We start from the raw sequence: 27,088 nt of genomic DNA, 5'->3' as shown, positions 1-27,088 counted from the left end.
TTGCCGCTATAGGCTGATAAACAAGGAGCATTTAAATCCATTAAGCAAAGAGGTATTGTTCTGTACCCTTCTCCCTCTGAACAAAAAGCAGCCACATCTTGATAGTGCGAGCAATTACTGTCAGGCAAACAGTGCCAAAACAACAGAAAGAGCTATTTCTGCTCAAAGGAGTTAAGATTCTCACTGCTCACTTCTAAAAGATACCCTCAGTGCAGGCACCTTCTAACTTCCCACATATTAGGCCATTGCTTTTTCATTAAATTTCTTTTCCAATGAGGTGTCAGAGTGGAAATACTACAAACTAAAAGTAAAATATACTGCAATAAGGTAGTATTGTTGGGCTGAATTAATGCCCCAAAGAGCACGTTTGTTTCTTTACATGGCAGAAAAACCATCACCTGTTTGAAGATAAAAAATATTTACGTATGAAGTAGGATGGGTAGGAGCTGCCTGCACGATCAATGTGCTTCACAGCACGTGCTATCAGGGTATCCTGCAAGACACAAACCGAAGTGGAGCAGGGACGCGGGCAGCAGGGAACACCCAGATTTATGTAATTCTCACAGTTGTCATTTCCCTGAGATGTTTTCTAGATACAGATGATGAAGAGTTAGATTTTTCCAAAGACCTGGTTATGCTGCTTATCTTGGGTTTATTTTGCCCAGCATTTAGTAAAATTAGCTTACAGTCATAAAGGAGACTTCCTGCTACCCTCATAGTTATCAAAGGAGGCATCTAAGGTCTCTACAGAAGTCTTTTAATACAGTGTAAAGCTAGACAAGGCATTCGAGTCACTTTGTTAATTCCAGTTTTCACTTATTCTGAAATTTAAAACAATTATAAAACTAAACCATAGAATCCCAGACTGCTTTGGGTTGAAGTGACATTAAACCTCATCCAGTTCCAACCCCCTGCCTTGCGCAGGGACACCTTCCACTAGAGCAGCTTGCTCCAAGCCCCTGTGTCCAACCTGGCCTTGAACACTGCCAGGGATGGGGCAGCCACAGCTTCTCTGGGCACCCTGTGCCAGCACCTCAGCACCCTCACAAGGAAGAACTTCTTCCTTATCTCCAACCTCAACTTCCCCTGTTTCAGTTTGAATCCATCACCCCTTGTCCTATCACTGCAGTCCCTGATGAAGAGTCCCTCTCCAGCATTCTTGTAGCCCCCTTCAGACACTGGAAGCCAGAACTGCACACAGCGCTCCAAGTGAGATCTCAATAGAGCAGAGTAGAGAGGGATTCAAAACAGTACCTTGTGCTACACCAGATTACAAAAGGCATCTTAGAAATGTGCTCATTTGAAGCATCTCCATCCGTTGCAAAAATCCACCCCAGAATCCAGGCTTGTTAGCAGTTTGCCCTCCAGCATGGTAAGCACTGACAGGCACATTTGAGGAGCATACAAGCACAAACCTCTTCTGTTTGCTCTTGGGGAATCATGTCCATATGTGAGCAGACACAGCACTGCCTTCCAGTGGAGCTATATACAACATGAATTCTTTGTTAATTTTCATCACTTGTAAAAATAAGCATGAGTCAATCTGCCAGCATTAGGTGCTTAATAGCTTAGCGTGTTACTCTGTGGTGCAACTTCTTGTGTTAGCATAACGATTCCTCACTGGGGAAATTCTAGTTGGAGAGATTTATTGTGTCAAGGTCTTTTCCTCCAAACTACTAAACCAACTGTAATGATTATTTCCCTATAAACCTGAACGCTTGTGCTAAAACAGGAAGGTCACCATCTTCACTTCTGCCTGAGCTTCTACATCAGCCTGCACCGAAAACAGAAGATGACTTGCACTTCCTTCGTCTTCATTAGCAAACACAGACCCGCAGATGCTGGGTCCTACATTGCGAGGAGGACAACCTGAAGGCACAGAGGGTTTGTTGGAGTTACGGATTAGGGAGAAGTTCCTATCCAGTAGCACACCACAACACCTGCACTTAGGTGTGCTCCCAGTAAGTTCATCACTTTGCATTTCTGGACTCTCCAAAGCCTGCAAGATTCAATCGCTAGCTCAAAGCCAGCAACAGGACAAAGAAGCATGGGCCTTTAGCAAGCAGCTTACAGAGCAGCCACCTAACTTCCTGAACTCACTGCTCAACCAATGGTTACTGCAACGAACTACAACGGAGTCTGAAGGTCTCCCTCTTTGGGCAAGTAGTCTTAACCCAGGTCTCTTCCCCTATTATGACTCTTCCATTTTAAACTTCTGGTGGGAATACAAGAATTCCTTCCACTGGGAGATTCAACATTTTGTCTCTTCTCCATATACTGCATCTGGATTTCAAAGAGCTTCACAAGCAGGAACCTACTGTTACCTACGTTTCCATTGGATGGGGTTGCTCAGACTTACTCAAAGTTGTTCATTTGCACTTCAAATGTGAAACCCCCACCATCTGCCCATACCCCCTTTAGAACAAACCCAACAAGACCAGCGCTAACTCCTGACTCTCAGTGGCTGCTCTTACGTGAAGGTTATCATCCCTCTCATTTGACTTGTTTCAGAAGCTGCAGTTGCAGCAAGTCCCTGGGGAGATGTGATTAGGTTTAGAATGAAGAACTTGGAAAAAGGAGGATGTAATTGTGTATTTGCATACGCAACCACCACACGGCAGTGGGATAAAGCGAATCCAGGAGGCTCAACAGATTCAAGAGCTTCCCGTCTAAGTTGCACTGCTTTTCATCTTTCAGCACAACACGGAGTAAAGACTGTGTTTTGACTGGAAAGATACATATTAAATCTTGCATTTACATCAGACACTGGTGTCAGAGGCTTCCTCGCTAGCTAAAGCTCTGAGTTGTTAACTACTAAATGGCTAAACGACAATGGCTGTTACTAATCGCTTATTGAATAATGAAAGTGACACAACTGATAAAAGGTTTCAATCCTGGCAAAAAATGATTTATAGGATTTCACTCTGCTGGCACTGTTATTTGTATGACAAATGGTTGGACAGACACCAGTTAATCTCTGCACACCTCCAACACTGCTGTGGCAGCTTCTGCCAGAGCATCCAAATAATCAAGAACCGCTAACAATACAGCCACGCTGTCGTGAGGGGCTGAATGCTGGTATTTTATCAAGGCTGATCCCCAAATCAATTTAAGCAATGGATTTCTTTCCCTCAGTGGGGGGAGGGAATGCATGGTGAGAAAGAGGAGGAGTATCATAAAAACGGGAAAGCCACAGCTTGCAGCTAGGACCCCTGGTGCAGAAATGAAATCATCAATACAACAAAGACATTAATGAGTTCAGAAAGCTCACTACAGTTGCTAGATTTGTTTTTGGTGATGGCAAAATCCGACCTGCAGCATCATACAGAGCTGTCAGGACTGTTGTAGTGTAATATCACACTGCTTGCTGTGTGTATTGCAAATCCCATTTCCCCCTCCGACGGGAGAGAGGGATGTGGCTGCTTTTGAGGCAGTACAAGATAGGATTCCCCCCTTGCCCTGCCTTGAGAAATGAATGAAGCTTTGTATTTATAAGCAGTCCATCAACAGTAGCTTTATCTCATTGGTTGTATTGGTATCATCCTACTTCCTGCACAGGTCAAACCTATTTTATCAAGCCAGTGTTTCAAAAGCAGTGAACCCCTCAGAGTGCTGAGCTTCCCAGAACTGGCCTCTCTTGAGTTATCATTCAAATCTGCACCCCAAATTTGTCATTTTTCTGACTAAAACGGTATCACACCCACTTCCATTGAATGAAGCTGGAGAATTCTGCCAACTGAACAAAGTGATGAACCACGGACTTGTATATTCACGTGATGCAGTTCGACTAGTACGTGCATTATTATAGCTCATACCTCGCAAATGATTAACTACAACCTCAACACAAGCCCATTTAAAAGCGGGTTCACATACGGCAGCAGCAGTAAGATAACTTACTCCCTCATCTCATTTTGCTGTTAAAAAAGTTGAATTTAAAATAAACAGCATACTACAATGCAAATAAGAAAGAATAAAACCAGCTTTTACATGAATGCCAAAAGGTCAAGCAGTCCCATCGTATTTAAAGGTTACACAGTACTTGAAGTGCCCATTTAGAATACAATATACAAAGACAAGTTTTCACTCAGTTCCCCACTATTTGCATACAGGCCTTAGTGTAGTGCAGCACTTTGCCAAGTTGCAAGTGCTTTTAGGCTGCAGGAGGCTGATGGTGGGAATTTGAGCAACCTGCTCTAGTGGAAGGTGTTCCTGCCCATGGCAGGGAGTTGGAACTGGATGAGCCTTGAGGTCCCTTCCAACCCAAACCGTTGTGTGATTCTATGATTCTATTTTGATCACTTGTGCTCAACATATGAATGAGGAATATTTTAGCGAACAGATGCTGAGGTTCACACAAGGCAGATGCTGGTGTGGTGAAAGTGCATCAGAAAGAGTGGATGCTGTGATGGGCATTCAGACCAGAGAGTGGCAGCCCATCGCTGATGTCATACAGCAGAAAAGGCCATTGGGAAGGACACCAAGTGAAAGGTGACAGAGGAAAAGTGGTGGGCCAAGGGAGTGGTCATTGTAGCAGTATCTGGAAGGAGCTCAGTGGGTACCACATTTATTGAGGCCAGGAAAAAGGATGCTGCAGCAGTTGAGATACAAGGTGGTAAAAGAGGTTGAAGTCAAAAGATGAAGCCCAGATCACATACTCCAGTGACTCTCAAAGTGCTGAAGATGGCATTTTTCTCAGTCACAGTGACTTGTAAAGGACAGAGCAATGCGGGTTTTAGGGAAACTGGTGTAGCTACACAGCGGTAGAGAATACAAAACCCCACACAGCTGAACCTCTAAGTCAGCCAGAGAAAGACGAAAGCTCAGTTTGCATGTGCAGATGTGAAATTGTTCAGAGAAGACGAGAAGGGCATCTGATGACAAAGCAGATGTAGCAAGAAGAATTTTCTTCAGAAGGCCTAAAATATCCCTGGAAAGGTAAAAATCTTACAGGCTGTGCTCCCACTAACAGGAGAAACAACGATGGAGTATGGCAAGCAAGGAAAAAAACCCCTCCATAACACCAAACAGCATGTGGCTGAAAACAAAACCCAAGTCAACTCTTCCTGATGTTTGGATGCTGGATAGCCATTTACAACTGTTTCTTGTGATCTACTGGTTAGGCGTTTCAAGTCTCTTAATTGAAATTACATTGATTCTTTCTCTAGTACTTGTCCAACTTCTTGTTTTAAAGTTCACATTATCAGGCAGGACTAACTCAGTGTATTTGCTCTTGACAGATATCTGTCATAAAGTAGCATTAAAAAGTGCTCAGCTTTTTAACACTTGACAAGAGACTTAGACAATGCTGTCACTTCCTCTGCCAGTGGAAATCATTTTCTAATCATATCACATATCAGCCTTCCCATTGTGTTGCACAGGATCAATATAAGGTTAAACCACACAGAGATTCTTCAGGATCCCTTCCCTCTTTCAGCTACAAGCATAATATCAACATTCTCCAAAACATTCCCACTGCTGCAAGATCCCTTCAGAATGATATGACAATTGATTAGGAAGCTCTTCTTAATCCTGACCACAGCTGATCTGGTTCTGCAGCTATAAATACTAATAATTAAATAAATAAGCCAACACACCTTATTTAGAAGTACAAATTTAAGGGAAGATGAATTCTATTTTTCCCAATGATAGAGTATTTCTGGCTTTTCCTTTTTGAAATCAGGATTCATCATTATAACATTTTGTCAAGCATTAGATTCAAATCATGGCTAGAACTTATCTGTTGTTGATGAACTGAAGAAATTCCTTTCATCACCCTTACAGACCTCACACTACAGAGCATCAATTCTTTCTAATAGTTTTCATTTCCTTTATCAACAATTTACATGTTCTGTCGCCTGATCCATATTCATTGCCATCACCTTCACTGTCCTTCCCATTGATGCTTTCTTAAATTGTTACCTCCACTTCTACTCTTAATCATAAAAGCTTTTAAAACACAAGCATCCTTTTCAGTGGAGAACTTTGGCACTTCTTCTTTCCTAAACATCTTCAGATTATTCACATAATTATGTTTAACCTTTCCTCCCACATAAGTTCTCTCACCATGGTTCATGGTTGCAGAAAATAAGCCTGTTAAAAGCTTGGATTTGTGTATAGGCGTATATATATATACTAATGAAGAGAACTAGTTATGTTTGTTCAAGGCAAGAGGAAGTAGGCTCCTCTTGTACAATCTCAACGTCGAGCACTGGAATTATTGCCCCATTAGAGTGGGCTGAAAACATTCAATTATTTACTTGGCATCTCCCAGGCATCACAAGGTATTAGCATAACCCTGCTGTATTCTCCTCATGTATCCATCACCTCTGTAAAAGGCAGCAGAGGTTTCACCCTTCCACGCAGAGTAAAGATGCAGGTAGTCACAGTCATTGATGGCACAGGAAGAACACCTCACATAATGGGACAAGATTATTGCCCAAACACTGTGCAATCTACTGTAATAAAAGTTGATGGACTTAGAAGATTCTTTCTTTTATTGGGCATATGTGCATGTGTGCACAAGTTAAGGGCTGCTTGCTGGGTGGGCAAGATCAAATGGGTTTGGTAAAGAAACTAAGCATGGAAAAACAAGCAAAAGCAAGGTACTACCACGGGTAATACAAAGCCTGCTCATGAGAAAATCAGAGCTACCAACCGGAGACTGCTCTGCTGGGTTCCCTCCAGAGCTATAAAACACATTTTCCACAGGTAAGCCGTAACATCACTGAGAGGATATAAAATCCTTAAAAATCCAGTAACCAATACAGTCAGCTTTTCCTGCTTGAAACGGGAATACACTGGATGTACTGAAAGATCATGAGTAACTGATCCAAGCTCTCAGGTTAGTGTAACTGGTAAACAGAACTTCACCCTATTGATTCATGTAGTGTAGACTGGGCTGGAAAGTAGTTTCACTCCAAAAGTGGAGGGGAAATAATGCAACCTGTCCCCAGAGTCATACAGCTGAGATCTAAACAGGAATTGAAGGGGGAATGTTCCAGGTAAGTTTCTTAGTATTTCCACAGTTCTCATTTCGACCTAGTCCATTCCTCCCACCCCCTTGCAAAAGTGGCTGGACTTCTGACTTGTATTACCATTACGGAGGCTGCATGGCATTTGGCAGTACCTTTGATTTGCAGATAAAAATTTCCATTGCCTCTTTCCCCAAAGCTTTTCAACAGGAAAAATAAAGGGGATAAAAAAAATACATTCATTTTGAATTTGTCAATCAAAATCTCAGGCATACTGTGGTGGTTGATGTGTTAGGACAGACTTACAACGCTCTGAAAAATGAATACCTGGTAGGGACTAAGAGCCAGGAGGTGATAATTCCTCCCGATGCTGAGCGTGGCATTGCCCTTGAAATGACAAAACTGCTTTTGTACTTGGCAGGGTCTCCGTGATCTACTTCGCTCTGGAAGGATAGCTGGAATGAACAAGAATCCTACCTCTTGACGCACCACGGAGTTAAGTTTCTTGTGTATTCAATGTCTTCCTACAAGCAGGACCAAAGCACAGAACAAGGAGGGAGTCAAAGAGACCAACGTGCTGCCTCCTGCATTGCTCAGAAGATCATTTTGGATTTTATTCTGGCTCTGTTCAGGCTCTGGGGGCCAGTTTATGTCAATCTTTTCTTCTTCTTTCCAAAGTGTTGTAGGTTAAACTTTGCGTCTAACAACCTTGGCAGCGTCCCTTTACATTTTTTAGACGAGCCATTGAGTAGTATTATGACAAATTATGGGGCCTGATGATATGTAACAAGAACATCTCCTCAAGTCAAAGGCTGTGGACGAAATAAAAAGCCTGAAAGAATTATTTCTGGTAAAAAAAGAAGAAAGAAACGTGTTCCTCTTCATTAGTGTAAGGAATTACAGATGGTGAAATAGTTCAATTAACCATGAAGTGGGGTTTCCTTGCACAGTGACTATTCACTTCAGACAGCATACAGAAGACCCAAACTCTTCTTTTGCTTGTGGAGTCATAAAGACAATATACACACAACTTTGAAAAGCATCTTCTTTAAAGCAAAGCTGCCTTTTACATGGTATTTTCTGTACTTCTTTGGTATCGTTCTTCATTATGGAAATAATCTCTTTGAAATCAACGTTCCTATCTGAGCCAACTTGACTCTGCTTTGTTGACTGAAAGGAACAGGCTGCTGGCTGTGATGCCCATTCACTGGTGACAAAGGTGTTGAAGCAGCTGAGTTCATTATTAATAGATTATGTAAAAATGTTTCCTCGGAGTCATCAGTTGTTTGCCTGGGAATAGCTTTTGAATAACAGTCACAAAATAAAGGAAAACTTGATGAACTGTATGGATATTTTCATTACTAAAGGCAGCAGGTTATCATCAATATGGTCAAGAAAAAACCAAAACTGTACTGCCAATCTCCTCTGTAGCTGGTTTTTCATGTCACAATAGTTCTGAACATAGCGTGTACTCTTTAGTTAGTACCAAGACAGAGTTCTGCGCTTAAAACCACTGGTATGTGCTATTTTGCAGAAGCAGATCCTGCTGTAGACCTGTGCTTAGGAGCTTTGGCCATAGTTCATCGGAAGTCAGTAATTATGAAGCTAATCCTTACCCAGACTCATCTTCAGGGTAAAACTACCATCTCCTAAACCAGTTCTAACGTTGATTAAGATGACTGAGTAAACTACAGATAAACATCAATTTTACAGATAAACACCTGCTCTATTATTTACTGTGAGATGTGATGCTTATTTGCTTTTTTAAGGCCATAACATAAATCAAAGCCCAGCTGTTCTCTTCCATAGTGAAACCCTTCCCCATCATTCTAGTACATCCCATTCCTCCATAAGGCACTAATAGTCTCTTACTAAAGTTTACCTTCTCCTTTGCATAAGGGACCAAGGGATTACATATAAGTAACGGTGACCTAATTATTAATGCAAGGCTTGCCTATGCAAACTGGGATCTAACTGTATACTGAGAGTCTGTGAGACAAAGAATAGAGTGGACAAATCACTAAAATCGATTTTCACATGCTCAGTATCTTCACTTTGGATCCTCACACCAGATTCTTTAAGTAATCTGGTGAGTTTTAACTTACTATTACACATTAAGCACGCATTAATCTGTCATTACAACTAGGTTTGTTCTGCTTCACTTAAGCAGCAAGGCCTCATAAGCATCCTATGAAACTCAAGTATGGTGCCTGCAAGTGGGGATATTTTAAAGATCGTGATTGTGAACAAATTACCCTTGATGAGTGCTTAGTTTGTCATTTACAGGATTTCAATGGAATCTCTCATTTGAGGATGAACTACTGAACTATTTAGTATTTAAACAGCCTTGAACTCTCACAGCATTGTTCATAAAAAGTGTATTCCATTCAAATATTGTCTTCAATCTCCATAATTACCTGTACTATTTTATATACGGCTCTACAGATGCCTATTTAAGAAGTCAGTATGTAATTAACTGTACAGCCTCTTGGGGAGCCACAGCACAGCTAAGTAAAGAACGGGGGAAAATATAAGTATCTTTGGGTCGAGCTCCATGGTAGAGGGAACTTTCCAGCAACGCTTTCATGCAAAACTTCCTGTAGTGTGCTGAGAGAACTATGGAATGGTTTGTGTTGGAAGGGACCTTAAAGCTCATCCAGCTCCAACCCCTGCCATGGGCAGGGACACCTTCCACTGGAGCAGCTTGCTCCAAGCCCCTGTGTCCAACCTGGCCTTGAACACTGCCAGGGATGGGGCAGCCACAGCTTCTCTGGGCACCCTGTGCCAGCGCCTCAGCACCCTCACAGGGAAGAGCTTCTGCCTAAGAGCTCATCTCAGTCTCCCCTCTGGCAGGTTAAAGCCATTCCCCTTGGCCTGTCCCTACAGGCTCTGGTAGAAAGTATTTCCCCACGTTTCTCTAAGTCCCATTCATATATTGTTCATTTAGAGGAAAAATTAACATTAAATGAGCACCAGCACAAGGAAAACAAAACTTTTGCAGATACCATTCTGGTCTGAATGGTGGGTATACATCCAGGCTGCACTAAGTTTTGACTGGTAAAACATGTTTAGCACCTGCATGGAGGAGAAAGCTGCAGTGATCACTCTACAGAGATCTATTAGGATGGCTCTTCACTGTCAGCAATGCACCTCAAGCTATAGGGCACAAGCCCACCACACATGATGCTGAAGTGTCAACTCCACACGCAGAGTATTTCCCCTTGACATACTGAAATCTGTAACTTTTGCAGCTGAAGTTGGAATATGAAAGTCAATGTGTACTACTTTATTAGAAATATCCCGCACATTCCTCTGCCACTGCAGATGACACATGGCAAGAATGAACTGTGAGCCTAAGGAAACAAGTTACTGGAAATGGAAAGTATGCTTGGTCACTTCCTATTCAAAATACCTTTTTTTTGTCTGATTTCCTTCACTATATCCACCTTTCTAAGCTCAGACTGCTGTGACATTCCTTTATGGTGAGCATGTCCCAAAAGTAATCCAACCAAAAAGTAATTATGTGTGTGACAATGATGACATTAAGCCAAATCTTAAGTAAATTATGAACTACACTTTTACGTATAAATATGTTGGTTAAAGCATTCAGTTTGTCTGTAAATGGGCTGGATCACTTTGGTGTTTTGTCTACCATTAGGAAGCATTACCTTGGCTGAAAAGCACCAGCATTTAGGGTAATCACAAACTGGCCACCAGCGCTAACAATTTTCCAACGAAGATTTCCAAACTAAAATGCCCTTTTTTCTCCTCCTTGACATACCAGCTTGCATGATAAGCCATGCACAGCCACTGAAGTCCCAAAAGGAGGAGCTTGGGAAAGGAGAAATAAAAGGGAGCTGAAACAGTCTTCAAGGGAGCTGCCAATTCCTTGTCAAATGAAGCAGAGTCAGAAATACTCCAGCCCAGCTTTGTCATCCATCACCGGAAACTGCAGCTCTTCCTCCCCAGATTAAAAAGACAGATTCAAAGCACTGGAGGAGGCACAAAGGAAGTCAAAGTCAAGTCAATGCCGTATCAGTTTGAAAACCTCTATGAAGATGACTCGTGTGTGGCTGTAGAAGCTGACAAATGCCAAACAACCTCTTCTTGGAGGTCCCATGGGAACTGGAGCCTACCAGGTGAGAATCATACTCGATCAGTTTTAAAAACCCAAACCAAACCAACACAGGTATTTCCTGCATTTCAGCATCCCATTCAAATGGGAAATTGGCCACAATAGGTCTGAGCCTCACCGGAGCTGGTGTCACTGCAGACATTGTGCTGTTAAATATGTTACGAGATGCTTGCAAGGTATAGTTTGCTACTAAGGAATCTGTTCCATCATAGTCTCTTCCCAGCTCTTAGATAAATAATCCTTCAGGGAAAGCATGAGAGACTGTGGCTGCTCCATCCCTGGCAGTGTTCAAGGCCAGGTTGGACACAGGGGCTTGGAGCAAGCTGCTCTAGCGGAAGGTGTCCCTGCCTGTGGCAGGGGTTGGAGCTGGATGAGCTTTAAGGTCTCTTCCAACCCCACCAGTCTGGGATTCTATGATTCTATGGAGTCCCATAGGCAGAGCTGGTAGCAGGCTCATACAACTGGGTCTCCCATTCAGAGAAAGTCAGCAGAGCCAAAAATAGTAGAACTTCTCCCCCTTAGAAGTCCACCTTTAAGATCTGACCATGGGCCTTGTGGTTTATTACAACTTGGGCACGAAAGGCTTGGCTCAAAACTTCACCAAGAAAGAAGCACACCAAGGGCCCCCTTCCACTGAGAAATTCCTGTTTCAGTGCAGGTGGCAGAAGGCTGAGGAGCACACAGCAATCCTGGCTGCTGGCACAGGGATAAGCACAGACAGATCAGCAGATACACACATTTAGAGAAGTTTCTCTTCCAAAGAAGAAGGAAGAAAAAAGATTCCCATTTCTCTTGTGGGCTGCTGAGCAGTAGCAAAATACTACAGAATCAACCACAAAAATCCCCCCAAACTAGGCTATGGAATATCAGACAACAGCTGAACCTGAATTCATTGGAAGAAAACCCAACAGCTGTATTGCAAAGAGCAAAATCCTGCCAAGACTGACTGGTTTAGTTGCTCTTAATTCTGCTTTGGCTCCTACATGAGAAGTGAGAACTGATCTTAAAACCCAGAAGGATTATTAAAACAAACAAAAAATAAAGTGAAAGCTGCTTTCAAAGGGTAGGACCGGCCATCACAGGATTAGTTTTAATTAAAACATATCAAAACACAATGCAATTTTAAGGGAAGCAATGAAAGAGGTGCAGCATCCATAAGGAAGGGTTCACTTGCAAGATTAAGAGCAACTGAGCTTTTGCTCAGATTTCTCCTGTTTCAGTGACCCAGTAAGTTCTGTTGGACCTCTGAAGGAAGCAGTCTCACGAGGGGGACACTGAGTGGCAGAAACACCTTCAGAAAAGGCTGAGAGCCTGCAATGTCTTTTGGCAGGACTTATCACTGCAGCCAGCAGTGGGCAGGTAGAGCAGAATGATACTCCCAAGCAGAAATAACACTTTGGGGTGCTACTGGAGTATTTTGGCTGCATCTTTTCACTGCCAGTCACAGCATATTCCAAGCAGGGCAAACATAAGCTCTCCATTTGACACACGCCTAATACAATGCTGTACTTCAGCCTACTATGAAGTCCTATTCCCATCCCTACAAACTGTATATGCATCTGAGAACTACGTATTGTAGGATATTCCAATGTGAGAAACAAGACTGGTGGTACTGGAACAAGAAGCATCGCTTACGAATCACTATTTTCTCATATGGTGCTTCTTGTTGGATGTACACACCTTTAACGACTTTTCATTTGAGGAGGAATGTGAATTAAGAAAGATGTGACTTTTTATAGGCAAGAAATTAACAGCAGCCTCATCAGCCTCTAAGACAAGAGAATCTAAACTAAGGACCCAGCTACTGACCCTTTGCTGCTTTGAAAGCACGAGAATTCATCCTCATTATGGGATGAAACCGGCACCTGCTCTGCTTGGTAACGTCATCTTCGTACCACTTGCAGATAAACTGAACACTCAGAGGAACAGGTGAAGAAAAGACACGTTCTAACAGCCTGAAGGTTAAACTGGATTCATTTGGAAAACCTGAAAACTGAGATGCTGTAATTTAACATGTGCTCAACATGTGTGTGCAGCAGCAACTGGAAATGAAATATCTTAAATATTATCAAATGTTACATCATTAAATATAAATTAGACAGAAACAGGGGAAAGCTAAAAATTGACTAGGAGTTTAGCTACTCTAAATGGCTAATCCGTCCATTTTTCACCTGAAGCCCTCTCCAATACAGTTTTGCCATTAAGCAAAAACCTAAAGAAAGGTAATCAATTCCAACTAAAAAGCACTTCTCCCGGAATGACTGCACTTCAAACCCCTGGCTGGCTGCCAGCCCCCCCAGACAACAGCTATCAATGTTTCTCGCTATCACAGGAGCACGAGGGGCCATGCATAATTGACTAGAAGATGGGCTAAAACTGTGCCCAATCAGTGTGTGATCAAAACCGCGTGGAATATTCAGCGCCACTTGATTACATGGAGGCACGTCCTTTCGCTCTCCTCAGGAAATCTCTTCAAGGTCCAGAGTACTGTAATAAGATCATTACTGTCAAGCGGTACGAATCGCAGGCAATGAGTCTTGGGATAGGAAGTCATACTTCACAAGCTCCTCTGGTCTTTTTTTTTCCCTAACCCCCCTATCCCCCCACCTTCTCTTTTTGTATTTGACTGCGTGTTGAGGCAGCAAGGCGACGAGGTGACAGATAATGATCACATCACTGTGTGGCAACTAGAAAGGCACTTTTAAGAAAGACCACAGAGAAATCAGCTTAAGAGAAACTCAAACAATCTTTTCTGGGGGGGAGGTGGGTTTCTTCTTTCCCCCCCTCCTTCCCCCTCAAAAATTAAATAGAATTAAACTGCACAGTGTTCTTTCATGAATTGTGATTTAATGCCATTGAATGTAATCATTTGATAGATTTTCATATTATACCAAAGCCTATTACCTCACAGACAAATGGGCAATTTTCTCCATCTCACACTCACAAAGGAAACCTTTATTATTTCTTTTTTTTTTCCTCCTTTCTGGAGGGGGGGAAGTGGTGGAAAATGTCAATGATGAGGCCTGTTCAAGTTTGCTTTTTACCTACTCCTTTCACTGGAGTTGCGCACTACCTATAATGCATAACACCTATCACAAGTAACCTATCTTTAAAGGTGGAGGGCTTGAAAACAAGAGACTAAAGCACAGGGTATAAAACAAACATGCAGCAAGCTCAGCACTGAAATCTCATGCACAGCACGTGCATCTGCAGTAGAGGCTTCAGATGGAAAGATACCAACTATCTGCTCACTGAATTTGACAGCTAATTTAAGGCAACTATTTGATTAACACTTGACAAAACAACACAGGTTGGAAATGACTGACTGGTCAGGAATTGGAAGTAAACAGAGGTCTACATTACTGTTACAGGGTTGTCTAGTAAATGCCTGACATCAATACCACAGAGCATCAAAACTGGAATGACTCCAGAGTTGCATTTTCAAATGGAGAAGGCTGCTATGATGAGACAAGAGCCTACCGCTCAGGGAAAGGTAAAGCCAGCCTAGGTAAGAACCCCCACCTCCATCTACAGCACCTACACCTATGGAAGATCAGATCCCGTACCATGGAGCTCTCCACCTGGCATTTCACTATCAAGGAACCCACCCTCTCATATTAGTTGGTCACCCTTTCAAACACGTACCATTTGGAGGCTCCTCAGAGCAAGACAAAAGAGTATCCAGCTCCACACTTCACAGACTCTCACTGGCTCTATCACTGTGCAAGAACCATAGGTGCACGGGATTTGCCAATGTACATGTTGCTGGCATTGCAACTTGGAGACCAAGACAGGTTGGAACACCACGACCCAACCTACCCTTTGAAAATCACTGCATGAAGAGACTAACACTCATGAACACATAGAAATGAGGGAAAAACTATGCTTAAAAATACCAATCTCAGGATTCATTATTAACTTGGGAATCACAATGGGAAATTGAAATGGGAATCACCATCTCTTCAAAGAAACCATTTTAACTTGCTCAGGCTTCTGCACTTTGCCCACTTCCCTTTAAGAAAACTTCCTAGGAGAAATACACACAACTTATTTGGTAAAATCCTCCATATCCACTGTGTCACCTTCCTCAGTTTTGGTTTGGACCTGCTTTTTCAAAGGTGTCACAAATGTTTTGACATAGAACCAAAATGAAAAGGGCAAAAAGAGTTCTTGATCTATAGGTTGTTATTAAATGCTAAAGCCTAAGAGTGCTGCAAAAATATCCTGCCAGCATTAAAAGGGAGCAGAGGAAGCATCTGGCCACAACTGGCAAAATACAGAGTCCGTGTGTAGTAGAACTAGCAAATTCCCCAAGCCTGTAATGCCTACAATGCACAAAATAGAGTATCAGACTCATGACGCTGGGCAAATCCTGTGTATGCAGACTCCTGAACTGGAATCAGCTGGAAACATCATTTCCACTCTCACTTCCCTGTAAGCAGACAGTATTAGGTCCACCTACATTCACAAACTTTATCAAATGAGACTTCCTACATGCCTCTTGCTGGATGCCATTGCCTGGAATCCCTTTATTTGGAACACAGAGGGGAGGTGACTGTCAAAGCTGTGCATCTGGGAGCCAACATCACTTGTTTCACCCGGATTTAAAGGTAGATATGGTTTCATTGCCCATTGAGGGTCTTTAGGCGTGGCACAAGGAGGCTGATTACACAAGAGTATTTCCTGACACCATGCTCACATCAGCTCTTAGCCCTAAGTATGCATTGAGTAACAGCTGATAATCATCAGGGCTTACCCACAATTGACTAAAATGTATGGTTCTGCAATGAAATAAAGTTATTTCTACATTTTATTCCATGTGCACCTCTTGATTATGAGTTCTTCTTCGCATAATGCCAAGAGCATGTTTCGTAATCCTAGGGTAGATCAGACCCACTGACACATTCCCCCTTGAATTCCAGGTGTGAGCTATACATGGCAAACCTCCACAATCAAGCCATTGGCATTAATCACACGTCCCATATTATGAATAAAAAAGCACATCTGTAACCCACTGACATACCATCAACCTTCCCCTCAAAGCTGCCCTCTGCCTCCTAAGGCAAAAACCCATTTAACAAGCCATAGAGAAGCAGAACATGTGAACAGCCACCACAGGCTGGCGCATGAGGTCCACTTAGCTATGCTTTACTCAACAGCTAGTGGGAGATGCCTACTAAAAGCAGAAAAGCAAGAGATAAAGCAACATGTACCCTGCTATAGCTTCCAGAACAGTCCATGGCTGGAGGACTTCCTGGGAGAGGTTGCAATCTTTTAAGATACTTTAATTCAGGTATATAGATTCATAATGAAATTACATGGTCTTACGCTCTGGATAAACTGGCAAGGAACTTGTAACATAGACACACTTCCTTAACAAACAAAATGGAACTAACTTCTCCAGCAGGATGAATATTTTACAAGTACTTCTTCCTATCTTGTAGACATCCTCTTGTGGACATTAGGAACCTTTTCCACTATCAAGGTCTCTGGCTCAGGCTGACAGCTTAGTTTTAAGGCCACTAATTACCTTAAGTCAGTAAAATGCTAAGGTGTCACTGGTTTTCATTCGATTATGAAGCTGCTTAAAACTTGCTCCTTTTCCAAAAAATCAGGCCAAATCACAGTGCAGCACTTGTACCAAGGACACACAGCATACCCTTCTGCAGTCACACAGCACTTCATGCAATAAGAATGGGACCGCTCTTCAGAGAAACATAGGGGAAAAAAGTGCTATCTTTCTTTAACTATCCAGATGTGCCAGTGTGTGCAATCATCACCACTTCACCCTGGGACTTATCCTTTCCAGAATCCCCTTTCCTGCTGACCACCACTGCAACACTTTTCCTTTCAACCAGGTAGGTGGAACCAGCAGCCTCTTCTGACCCTGAGCTAACAGTGGTTTTAAAGAGAAGAAGGACTCTTTCAACTTGTTTAGCCTGCAATGAAGTAGGTTAAAACAATAGATGAGCTTCACCTCCCTTGTCTTTTGCTCCTCAGCATCAACATAAATGCCTTTCAGCAGCAAGCCTTTCATGTCAGATAGGCTGTGACAACGGAGGCTGCAGGATTCCCAACAAGTGACCTTTACGCCTTGGTTGAAAGCAAGTCTCTGAAGATTCAGTCTAGATTTTATTAATTTCTGCCCTCCTGTTTCTCAGGTGCACAGCCACCGGCCAGGTCTGTGTCTCCTACACGGCAGCAAATGAACTTACTGATAAATTACAACCAAAGAGTGTTTTGACACTGAATAGGTGATAACCTCGGAGACACTCGCAGTACACTCAAATCAAAACAAGCATTTGGCATTACAGACAATGGATATGGTCACATACTGCTGATGGCTTTTCATGCAGACAGAAGGAAAATACAGCTGAGTATTTTGCTCAGTTTTCTTTCATTTTTAATGGCAACTAAGCCCTGGGTTGCTTTTTTTGGAGGGGGGGGGATTAAGTATTTTTACGGACAGAGTAGCTAGAACAGAGAACAGCTGGATTGGGCAAGGCTTGCAACTCCTCTGAGTTAACCCCCAAAATAAGGATGTAGATGCTGATCAAACCACACTCCTAAAACCTTCTCAAAAGCAAGTTTATTAGCAGGTTTAGTGGCTTTTTTGTGTGCAAAATGCAATTTGCTGAAGTTTCTGCAGTGTTCCATGCACAGGAGGAGGACACAAATGACATTACAATTGAACATATTGAATATGAAGAGAATTCAGCAGTAACCCTCAATGAGTAATTCCCACCTCACCCCCCACCCCACCCCCCCCCAGGTTACCTGCTTATACTGCAAACCCTACCAGTTCCAAACAAATGCTTCTTTTGCTCATTCAACACTGCAGTCAAATCACCATTTTGGTATCAATATCACTTGAAACACTGCTGAACATTTTTTAAACCTATGGAACATTTACCTTCTAAAATTTGAGACACTGAAGAGACCAGAAACAGAAGTAAAACATGTTCTCACTAAACTGACCACCACAAGATGAAGAGAAACTGGGAGAGAAGAAGCCCAACTGAGAGAGCTGGGCTGGTTCAGCCGGGAGAAGAGAAGGCTCCTTAAGGAGAGACCTTAGAGCAGTTCCAGTGCCTAAAGGGGCTGCAGGAAACCTGGAGAGGGGCTTTGGACAAGGGCCTGTAGGGACAGGACAAGGGGAATGGCTTTAACCTGCCAGAACAGGGGAGATTGAGATGAGCTCTTAGGCAGAAGCTCTTCCCTGTGAGGGTGCTGAGGCGCTGGCACAGGGTGCCCAGAGAAGCTGTGGCTGCCCCATCCCTGGCAGTGTTCAAGGCCAGGTTGGACACAGGGGCTTGGAGCAAGCTGCTCTAGTGGAAGGTGTCCCTGCCTGTGGCTGGGGTTGGAGCTGGATGAGCTTTAAGGTCCCTTCCAACACAAATAAGTCTGGGGTTCTGTGATTCTATGTAATACTACAGGACAGGATGGAAACACACTCTTCTCTCTGACAGGGGACTACATTTGAGTTTTTAATTTTCTGTATTTTTTTAGAGGGGGAAAAGCTTAAAATCTCTCTTACCATTTAAGGAGGGTATAATTGTAAAAAAATGGGCCTGGAAACCCTTAAGGAATGCCCATTTTCCTCTCCTGATCAGTAAGTTTGTGTTATTGCTTTACCACACCTAGGGAGCCCCCTGTCCCAAACTGGTGTGCTCAGCTGGCACGTGCATTGCAGCAGTAGCAGAATCCCAGTGCAGGCTACACACACAGGTATCTTGTAATGGACTGGAAAGAGCCTTTACTTGTAAAAGTTTTGGTGGCAGCTCAGTTCTGTGCATAACTTCAAGGAACATAATCCATAACGGTACCTTGACATCCAATAGATGTGATTCCAAAGGTTACAAACTCTTTAACAGGTGAGCAGTTTTGCCCTTGTTGCAGCTGCAGGTCAAGATATTAGATTTCACATCCTCCTTGCAGAGAAAAGGGAGTGACGATGCTGTGACTTTTTGTGCTGGAAAGGTTTCTGAACATCCTGTCCTCTGACAATGCCAGAATGTTTCTTCCAGACCATAAAAAGCCAAGGCAAAAAAACCCACCAAGTAAAAATATAGCCCATCATCATGGTGCTTAATTCAATGTGTTATAAACAAGTATTAGCAGTTACAAAGTCAAGCCCATCTGTCGAACAAAGAAATCTCCTCTCCCACAAACACTAGCTCATTGTTTGCATCTGTTTCATTGAACAGGCCTGGAAAGGTGTGCCAGCAGGGAGATCATGGGACGCTGAGGAAAGCTTTGGGTGAGAAACTGCAGGTAAGATGCAGTTTTTCTCATGCATCATGTACTGCATTTCAGTTAACAGCTGTACTGCTTCCAGTTTACACAAAAATCAAACCTTCAGGTGTTACAGATTCCATCCATCATAGAATCATATACAGTGAGAGAATGGCTTGGGTTGGAAAGGACCTTAAAGCTCATCCAGTTCCATGGGCAGGGACACCTTCCACTAGAGCAGGCTGCTTCAAGCCCCTGTGTCCAACCTGGCCTTGAACACTGCCAGGGATGGGGCAGCCTATGCAGCTTAGAAACCTGACTAAAGCATCTTTGCTCACTGCTAGAAGTGCCAATGAGAAGTCTGACTAAACCCTGGTTTTCCATCCACAGAAAACAAATGACCGTTATTTTCATTTAGATGTAACTACAGCTCATCTTCAATGCTCCCCAAGATTTGTGACATTCGGTGTCATATGAAACATGCATGGGAAGAACACAAGCTTTTGAAATACCTTTACTGGTTCTCCCCAGGAAAATAACCTATACAGTTCCTCAGTTCACCCTTAGCTACAAGCCAGAAAGTGTACATCTAGAGTTAGGGGCTAGATCAGAAAAGCAAAGGGAAAAGCAATCACTTTACAAGGGGCAGAGAACAAATATCTTTGTGCTCAGAAAGCAGTTCTGAAGATAAACATAAAAGCTCCTTCAAAAGTTCTTTAGAAACCAATGAAGAAGAACGTGGAACATGGATTTACAGAGAAAATGCAGAGCTTGGAGAGTTTACCAAGTTGCTGATCAGGTTTATTGCTCTATCATCAATTCCTGATTTTCAGGTCCATCTGCATGGATGGGAACACAGAGGCTTGTTTTGCCTGTGCTGAGAGAGAGAAAGTAAATTCAAAGCACTGTGCTGGCAGCTGCCTTGCATCTCCTTGACCAAAGGAGTGGATTCGCCTCACCTGGAGCAGCTGGACTGGCCCGACAGAGGCAGCAATGTTGGCTCTTAGTCAATGGAACAGTAGCAGAGCACGGATGATCCAGATTTGATGCTGAAAGACAGCTTTCTATAGCTCCTAAAATCTCAGCGAAGGATTGAGGGCAGGCAAGTTCACAGCCATGAAGTTTTAAAGCTGCCTAATAAGAGCGAGAAGAATCAACAGTGGGAAAGGTCTTTCTGTGAAGAGTATTTCCAAGAAAGCTTTTTAATTTTTCTACGTGTTTTCAAGCTGAAAAACCTTCCTATTATCACGGAACACAGCACTAGCTATTCCACTAACTGCAGCAGCACAAGGGTACCAAACCAGACCGGGCTCTGAGCAGCTATTCCTCTTTGAATCACAGCACTGTACAATCCTGCTCTGAGCAAGTTTAGACAGCATGGTGGGAAAAACACTGCTGGTTGCTGGCACCTTGCCTAATGTAAGCATTCCTGCTGTTACCCTCAAAAACACGGAGACATTTTTTCAGTGACAAGTTCTGTGCAGGGAATTAAAGAACAACTCTCTGGGTTTCAGAGAGAATTGGGAATATTTTCCCCAGAATCTCATTTTCCAAAGCAGGGATTGAATGTTAATTTTCATCCAACCGCAGCACAGTTGCTTCAGGATTTTTGTTACTGGAACCATTGTCTCTAAAACCTGTAGAAAGAGAAACCGAAGAAGATGAAAGACTCAATCCCAGAAAGAGAGGGCTGTGCATGTGCAGATAGTGTGGAGAAAGAAGAATCAGCATGACCTTTATGGAAGGGCATAAAAGAGTTGAGCATCAGTCCTTGGAATTACTGAATCACCCTGGGTTCACTAGTGCCCATCATCGTGATATCTGAATACTTGGGCAGAGGTCAGTGATCAAAGCAGGCATGTTCAAGCAGAAAAAGAGACTGCAAAGTGAAGTAAAAATGCCTGAGTTTGCCGAAGACCAGATTTAAGTCTCATTGAACACCTCAGCTGTGCTACAGACAAAAATGAAGGAACCCAGAATTCCTATTTGAAAGCTGACACTTGAAACGTGCCTAGACCCAAAGGAAGGCAACATACAATCTAGAATTACCCAAATCATTTAACTCTGATCCATTGTAACTGTCTGAGAATTGCTACTGCAGGAGGATCCTCCTCTGTCTTTTCACAGTGTGCCTCAGGATTTCCAGAAGGAAGGAAGACACAGTTCTCCCATGATTATCACTACAATCTTCGGTAGCCTGTTTTCAACAGGTCACTCGCTGTATTGCAAACGCTTGTTCAAAGTTGCTGAGGCAAAGCATGAATGTCTCAGAACATCTTCCTTTTACTGTTTAATGCGGATTTGTGGTCTTCAGAACTGCAGTAATCCTCTGAGGGTTTAATTATACATTTATGGCCAGTGTACAGGAAGGGAAATCGTAGAATCTCATACTGGTTTGGGTGGGAAAGGGCCTTAAAGCTCCTCCAGTTCCAACGCCTGCCACAGGCAGGGACACCTTCCACTAGAGCAGCTTGCTCCAAGCCCCTGTGTCCAACCTGGCCTTGAACACTGCCAGGGATGGGGCAGCCACAGCTTCTCTGGGCACCCTGTGCCAGCGCCTCAGCACCCTCACAGGGAAGAGCTTCTGCCTAAGAGCTCATCTCAACCTACCCTCTTTCACCTATGAAAGAGTGCCCATCTCATAAGACATGTAAGAAGACACAGGTCAAAGAAAGCTGATGGGCTAATGTAGAGATATAAAGGCTGTAAAAGCAAGCATTGGCATTCATTGCTACTGTTAAAGCTCCCTGTGTTTTACTTAGTTGCTCCTTGCCAGCCAGTTCTTGCCCTCTGGAGGCATATTTATCCCATTTCTATGAGAGGGGACAATTCTGCAGAGTCATTGCGGAGCAATTTCAGACTAACATGTTACAACGCTGGAAGACAAGAAGAGCAAGAGGAAATACAGAAGGCTGAAGGAGCATGTACTTCCCACTCCAATCAGAACAGGGACTTTGGGGGCAAGATGCACAACAACTGCGTATCCCCCATTGCTCACTGCGGGTCAGGAATCTGCGCCTGCAGACCAGGACCACACAGGTTCCAGCGCCAGTGGCTTGTGAAAATAATCTCCCCAGGAGAAAGAAAACATACATGTATTAACTACTGAGAAAGAGGTTTTCAAAGGCTCTTGATGTCCAGCTGGTCTTGATTCATATTGACTTCAACAAAATCGTCTTGGACCAATGGTGAGCGCTCTGAAAAAGCCCCTCTTAACTTGCCATTGAGGTATGAAAACACAGGGTATAAAAAGGGATTGTCAAATAAAATAAAGCCTACAAATTAAAAATAAAAGGTTACAATAAAATTTGGCTTTAGGCCATAAACTAGAGGGAAAGTGACAGCAAAGGCAGTTAAATGATGGGAAAGAGAACGCAACAGGAGCTTGTCTGAAAAAAAAAGCTGATGGCTTTCAGAAAAGGATTTGTATAGATAGGTGGGGAAATAAATTCCGGATGGGACAGCAGTGCAATTGAGAAATTAAATAAATGGCAAATAAGGATGACTAAGTAGTAGTTAACATGCCCCTTCTCAGTTGTATACTATTATTACATCTATTTTTAATGTCTCTTCAGCTGTCTGCAATTGTCGTCCTTTCTTCAGAACTTGTTCCAATGCTCTTTGATACTGAATTAGCTGTTTTTCACTCTCCGATGCTTACAACCACATCTTTTTCTTACTCAACACTCCCCCTTTCCAACAATGTTATTCCATTGTCTCTGTTTTTCATCTCTCCTCATATGTTGACTCCCCAGTTTCTAAGCCTTCCAACTACCCTTGTTCATCTTCTTTTTTTCTGGAGCTCTTTTGGTTGAATCCTAGCATGTTTCTTTTCTTCTTTTCTAAAGATACAAGCATGTTTTATATCATATCTGGCTACTGTACACATTGTTACCCCTTCACAAGGGCATTGAACAGCGATAGCAGTGTTCGTGTTGGAAATAGTAAGCTAAACTAAGGGAAAAAAGAAGTTCTTTTTGGCTTTTGCTTTCTGGTTCTTAAAAAAGAACCCAAACATTTAAACTCTCCCCTTTTCCTTTTTATCCTCGAATAACACAATCTGTCCATGAGCAGCTGAATATTCAAACAATAACAGGCATCAGAAGTGTTGGCGATTCTGGAGCTCAGGATGTGTCTAAGGTGAAGTGATAACACTAGATTTAATAATACCGAAAAAACACACAGGTTCTAATGTGATGTGATGGGCTACTGAGTGAACCTGACTTTTTCACCTCACAAGTATGCCATTCCTTACCTTTATAGTTAATGGTGCTCCATATTAACTTGGGGACACTTATTTATATATCAAAAAAATCACTTCCAAACATGTTTCACGCAGTCAAACTCACCATCTTGATGCCTCAGATTATTCAGCTTCACCATTAAAAGATCAGTCTTATGTACTTCAAGACAATTCCCTTTACCTTTCATACTCCAAACCAACAGTGTAGTTGAGTTGTACTTAACCATGCTCTTTGGAATGCTGTGTTCAATACTCAGACTTCCAGCATAGAGGAAGCTTACCTTCAGCTGTGCCCGAGATACCATCAGCTTTGAAATTGCTTGTGCTTTTCTTCCGGCGGTGCTTCTTTCTGTTCGCATGAGGTGAAGGAGGTGGATCAAGTTTGGGGCTCGTTGTACTCGATATACTTGGGCTTGAACACACAGAATCTCCTAACCCGGTATCTGCAGGTTGGGGTGAAGGGCAGGGGAAGGGGGAGAAGAAGGAACAATAAAAATACTACATCATTTGACTTAATGGTTGCCAAAATCCAAGATATAACCCCTTGCAGTCTATAGCACCTAATTTCTTGGGCTCATTGACTTCCAAAGGCTACAGGAGAGTCTCCTAACAACACCCATTAGTTTTTCAAACAGGCAAAACAAAGCAACTTGGCTGAAGTTCTGATTCAAGTCCCAGTAAATCAACAGCACTCTGCATCAATTTTAGAAACAGACCAGCTGGAACGCACAAAAACCAGTGGGAAATCACTTTATTACTTCCAATTGCTCTTTCTTTCAAAGAACACAGAATTATAGAATCCCAGCCTGGTTTGTGTGGAAGGGACCTTAAAGCTCATCCAGCTCCAACCCCTGCCACGGGCAGGGACCCCTTCCACTAGAGCAGCTTGCTCCAAGCCCCTGTGTCCAACCTGGCCTTGAACACTGCCAGGGATGGGGCAGCCACAGCTTCTCTGGGCACCCTGTATCTTACTGATCCTCAAATTAACTCATGTAACACTAGTCTATTTCAATACAGAGTGGAGCAGATATCCAAACATCCTCTGGACACTATTGGCGTTCATTCATATTAGAGACAGACACACAGAGAAAAGGTGGTGATGGCAATAAAGGTGCTGAAAGAAGGTAACTAATGTATGCTGGGCAGAAAAAAATACTATGTTCCGTGCGTTTAGTTTCCCACTGTATTAGCTATGGTAGCATAACATGCAACCATTTGAAGAACTAATGACAGAGTCATTTTCTTCCCTCTCCCACCCAATAGCTCACACAACCAAATCAAAATGAAAAGCTGATGACCTCCTTCTCCTCCCATAAGCAGAGACCCACAGTCTCTTCCCTGGCTCAGGTAATGGGTGGTAATACATGAATACCTTCTCTTTGAAGTAGTTCTTGTTTCTTCATCTAACAGCCACATTTAACACAAGTTTAGGCAATGAAGACATACTTGAAATGTCACTTTCCATCTGGGTCCTTTCACGTAGAAAATAGTAATAACCTTAATCCAGTATTTCCCCCAAGGCTGGTAATATGGTTTTGGTTTAACTGCAACCACTCTTTGGGCTATGATTAGTGCTAAATGCAGTTCTATTTTGTTGGTTTCGTTTTGGTTTAAATCATGAAATTTAACATAACATCCTACACTTTAAGTATAGTGTTCGCTATCATGGAAAGCAAAGCTTTTTCTAGAGCCAGAACAGCACTTAAGATGAATTAATACAGAAAAATACAAAGCCAAAGATTATTTAAAGAGTAGTTTTGGCTCTTTGAGTAACTAAATCCACATACAACTGCCTATGTGATAAAGAAACATGCTTTTTTCCCCTAATAAATTTACTTACTAATTACCCATTAAGCACAGTTGTGCTGCAAGTTATTAGTGGGGGATAAATTATGCAGCTAAATGCCTGGCAATAGAGCCCAAATCAAACATAAGCTTTTTATTCAGGATTTTTGCTGTTTTCCCTATGTCCACTATTTTGTAACCACTCATCAAGTATTTAACCAAAACCAGGAACTATGGGAATGGATTTGCTATAGATCTGTGTAGGAGACTCTAAGTATTTGACCCATAAATGCTCAAAGTGACTATCCTGCAAGGGTTTGCTATGTCTCCAGGTAAAGAGAAAGGCAATCCCTGATGAGAATCCATGCCAGTGCTCTGCATGCTCTTGGTACAGGAGACATGGATACCTCTGGCTCCTTGACACTGAACAGAACGTGCAAAAGAGGATGGCAGCAATACAAAGGCATGACACGGATGTAAGCTGGTTACTGCTAGGCCTACATGTTGACTTGAGAAGGTACAAGGGCTGTGTTCATAACCACGTGCGACTGCAGTGTCAACCGTGATCCCTCAGATCCATAAAACAGGGAAGAAATGGTGCTCTGACGCAAAACCACAGGGAATGTTTTTCAGTAGGATCCTTGTTTAAGAAGGTGAAGGTAGATCTATGCAATCACTGCAGCTTAGTCTAATTTATAGGCTATAAATTGCTCTAACAAAACCCGCTCGTGGGCTCTGAAGAATGAGGACCGTACGGTTTGACTACTCGCGCCGGGGAGCTGAAGAATTAACCTCCTGTGGTAAATCCTCATGATCCACAGCCCTTTCCAGGTAATAACCTGCCGTCCTTGCGTCAAATGGCTCTGAAGCGAAGAGCCCGAAGCTTTCCCTCCCCCTCAACCACAAGAGAGACGCGAGTCGCTCATAAACGGGTGCCGAGCCGATATTGTTGGTGTATTAATGCCCCGTATCCCCAGTTTCGCAGACCACCCTTTGAAGATGGAAGTTATTTAACATTCTCCTGGTTTAAAATATGAGCAATCAAAAGGTGCAGGGCTTACACGCTGTGCTTTCCCATTTCCCACTACTTCTCTTGCCTGACAAGGTATTCTTCAAATTGAAAAGAGGGCTCCTGAAAGCCCCGCTTCGGAAAACTGTAAATGAGTTCAGGCTTCAGCCCGCTGAATACAATCTCATCCTCCTGACTGAATACAAATAATGCATTTTATTTTGTATCAATTACCACGCCTGAGAACAGACGACCACTGCTGGAGCTATTAAATATATATATATATATATATGTATATATATATCTCTATCTAGGGTAAGGGAAAAGGCACGCCAAATTAAAAAAGCAAGCACCTCATTACTCCACACCTAAACCAGCTTTGACAGAGGCACTGGAACTCATAAGATTCGTTTCACTGGGTTGGGATGGGCTGTTTTGCAGCCATCCCGCACGTTCAATGTCAGCCATTAGTTCTTCCCAATCGGGCATCAATGTTCAACACACACCCAAAAAAATATATAATACTAGTAATAATAATAACAATCTGCAGCCTCTCCGAGCTTCAATACTTGAAGTATGAGTCAAAGAAGCAGTTTCACTTTTCACTCGGGAAGCTGACAAGCATGACTAGAGGGGGAATAAAATAACATTCAGTTCGCATAAATATCAAGCAGGCTGCTTGAGACTGATGGGCCAGGAATGTATTCTTA

At 42.8% G+C, this 27,088-nt stretch overlaps 1 protein-coding gene across 2 annotated transcripts in view; it reads right to left on the bottom strand.

Moving 5' to 3' along the window:
• Nucleotides 1–27,088, bottom strand: part of AGAP1 (ArfGAP with GTPase domain, ankyrin repeat and PH domain 1) — a 320,627-nt gene that overhangs the window by 59,958 nt on the left and 233,581 nt on the right. For both annotated transcript variants that reach the window (XM_080632007.1, XM_080632008.1), the window contains one exon: nucleotides 23,866–24,027. In XM_080632007.1, coding sequence (XP_080488133.1) covers nucleotides 23,866–24,027 — 162 coding nt within the window. The remainder of the gene's footprint in view (nucleotides 1–23,865; nucleotides 24,028–27,088) is intronic.

Source organism: Psittacula echo (assembly GCF_963264785.1).
Source record: "Psittacula echo genome assembly, chromosome: 20".
NCBI classification, from domain to species: domain Eukaryota; kingdom Metazoa; phylum Chordata; class Aves; order Psittaciformes; family Psittacidae; genus Psittacula; species Psittacula echo.
The sequence above is the reverse complement of the archived record's forward strand: the minus strand, read 5'-3'. Positions and strand labels throughout refer to the sequence as shown.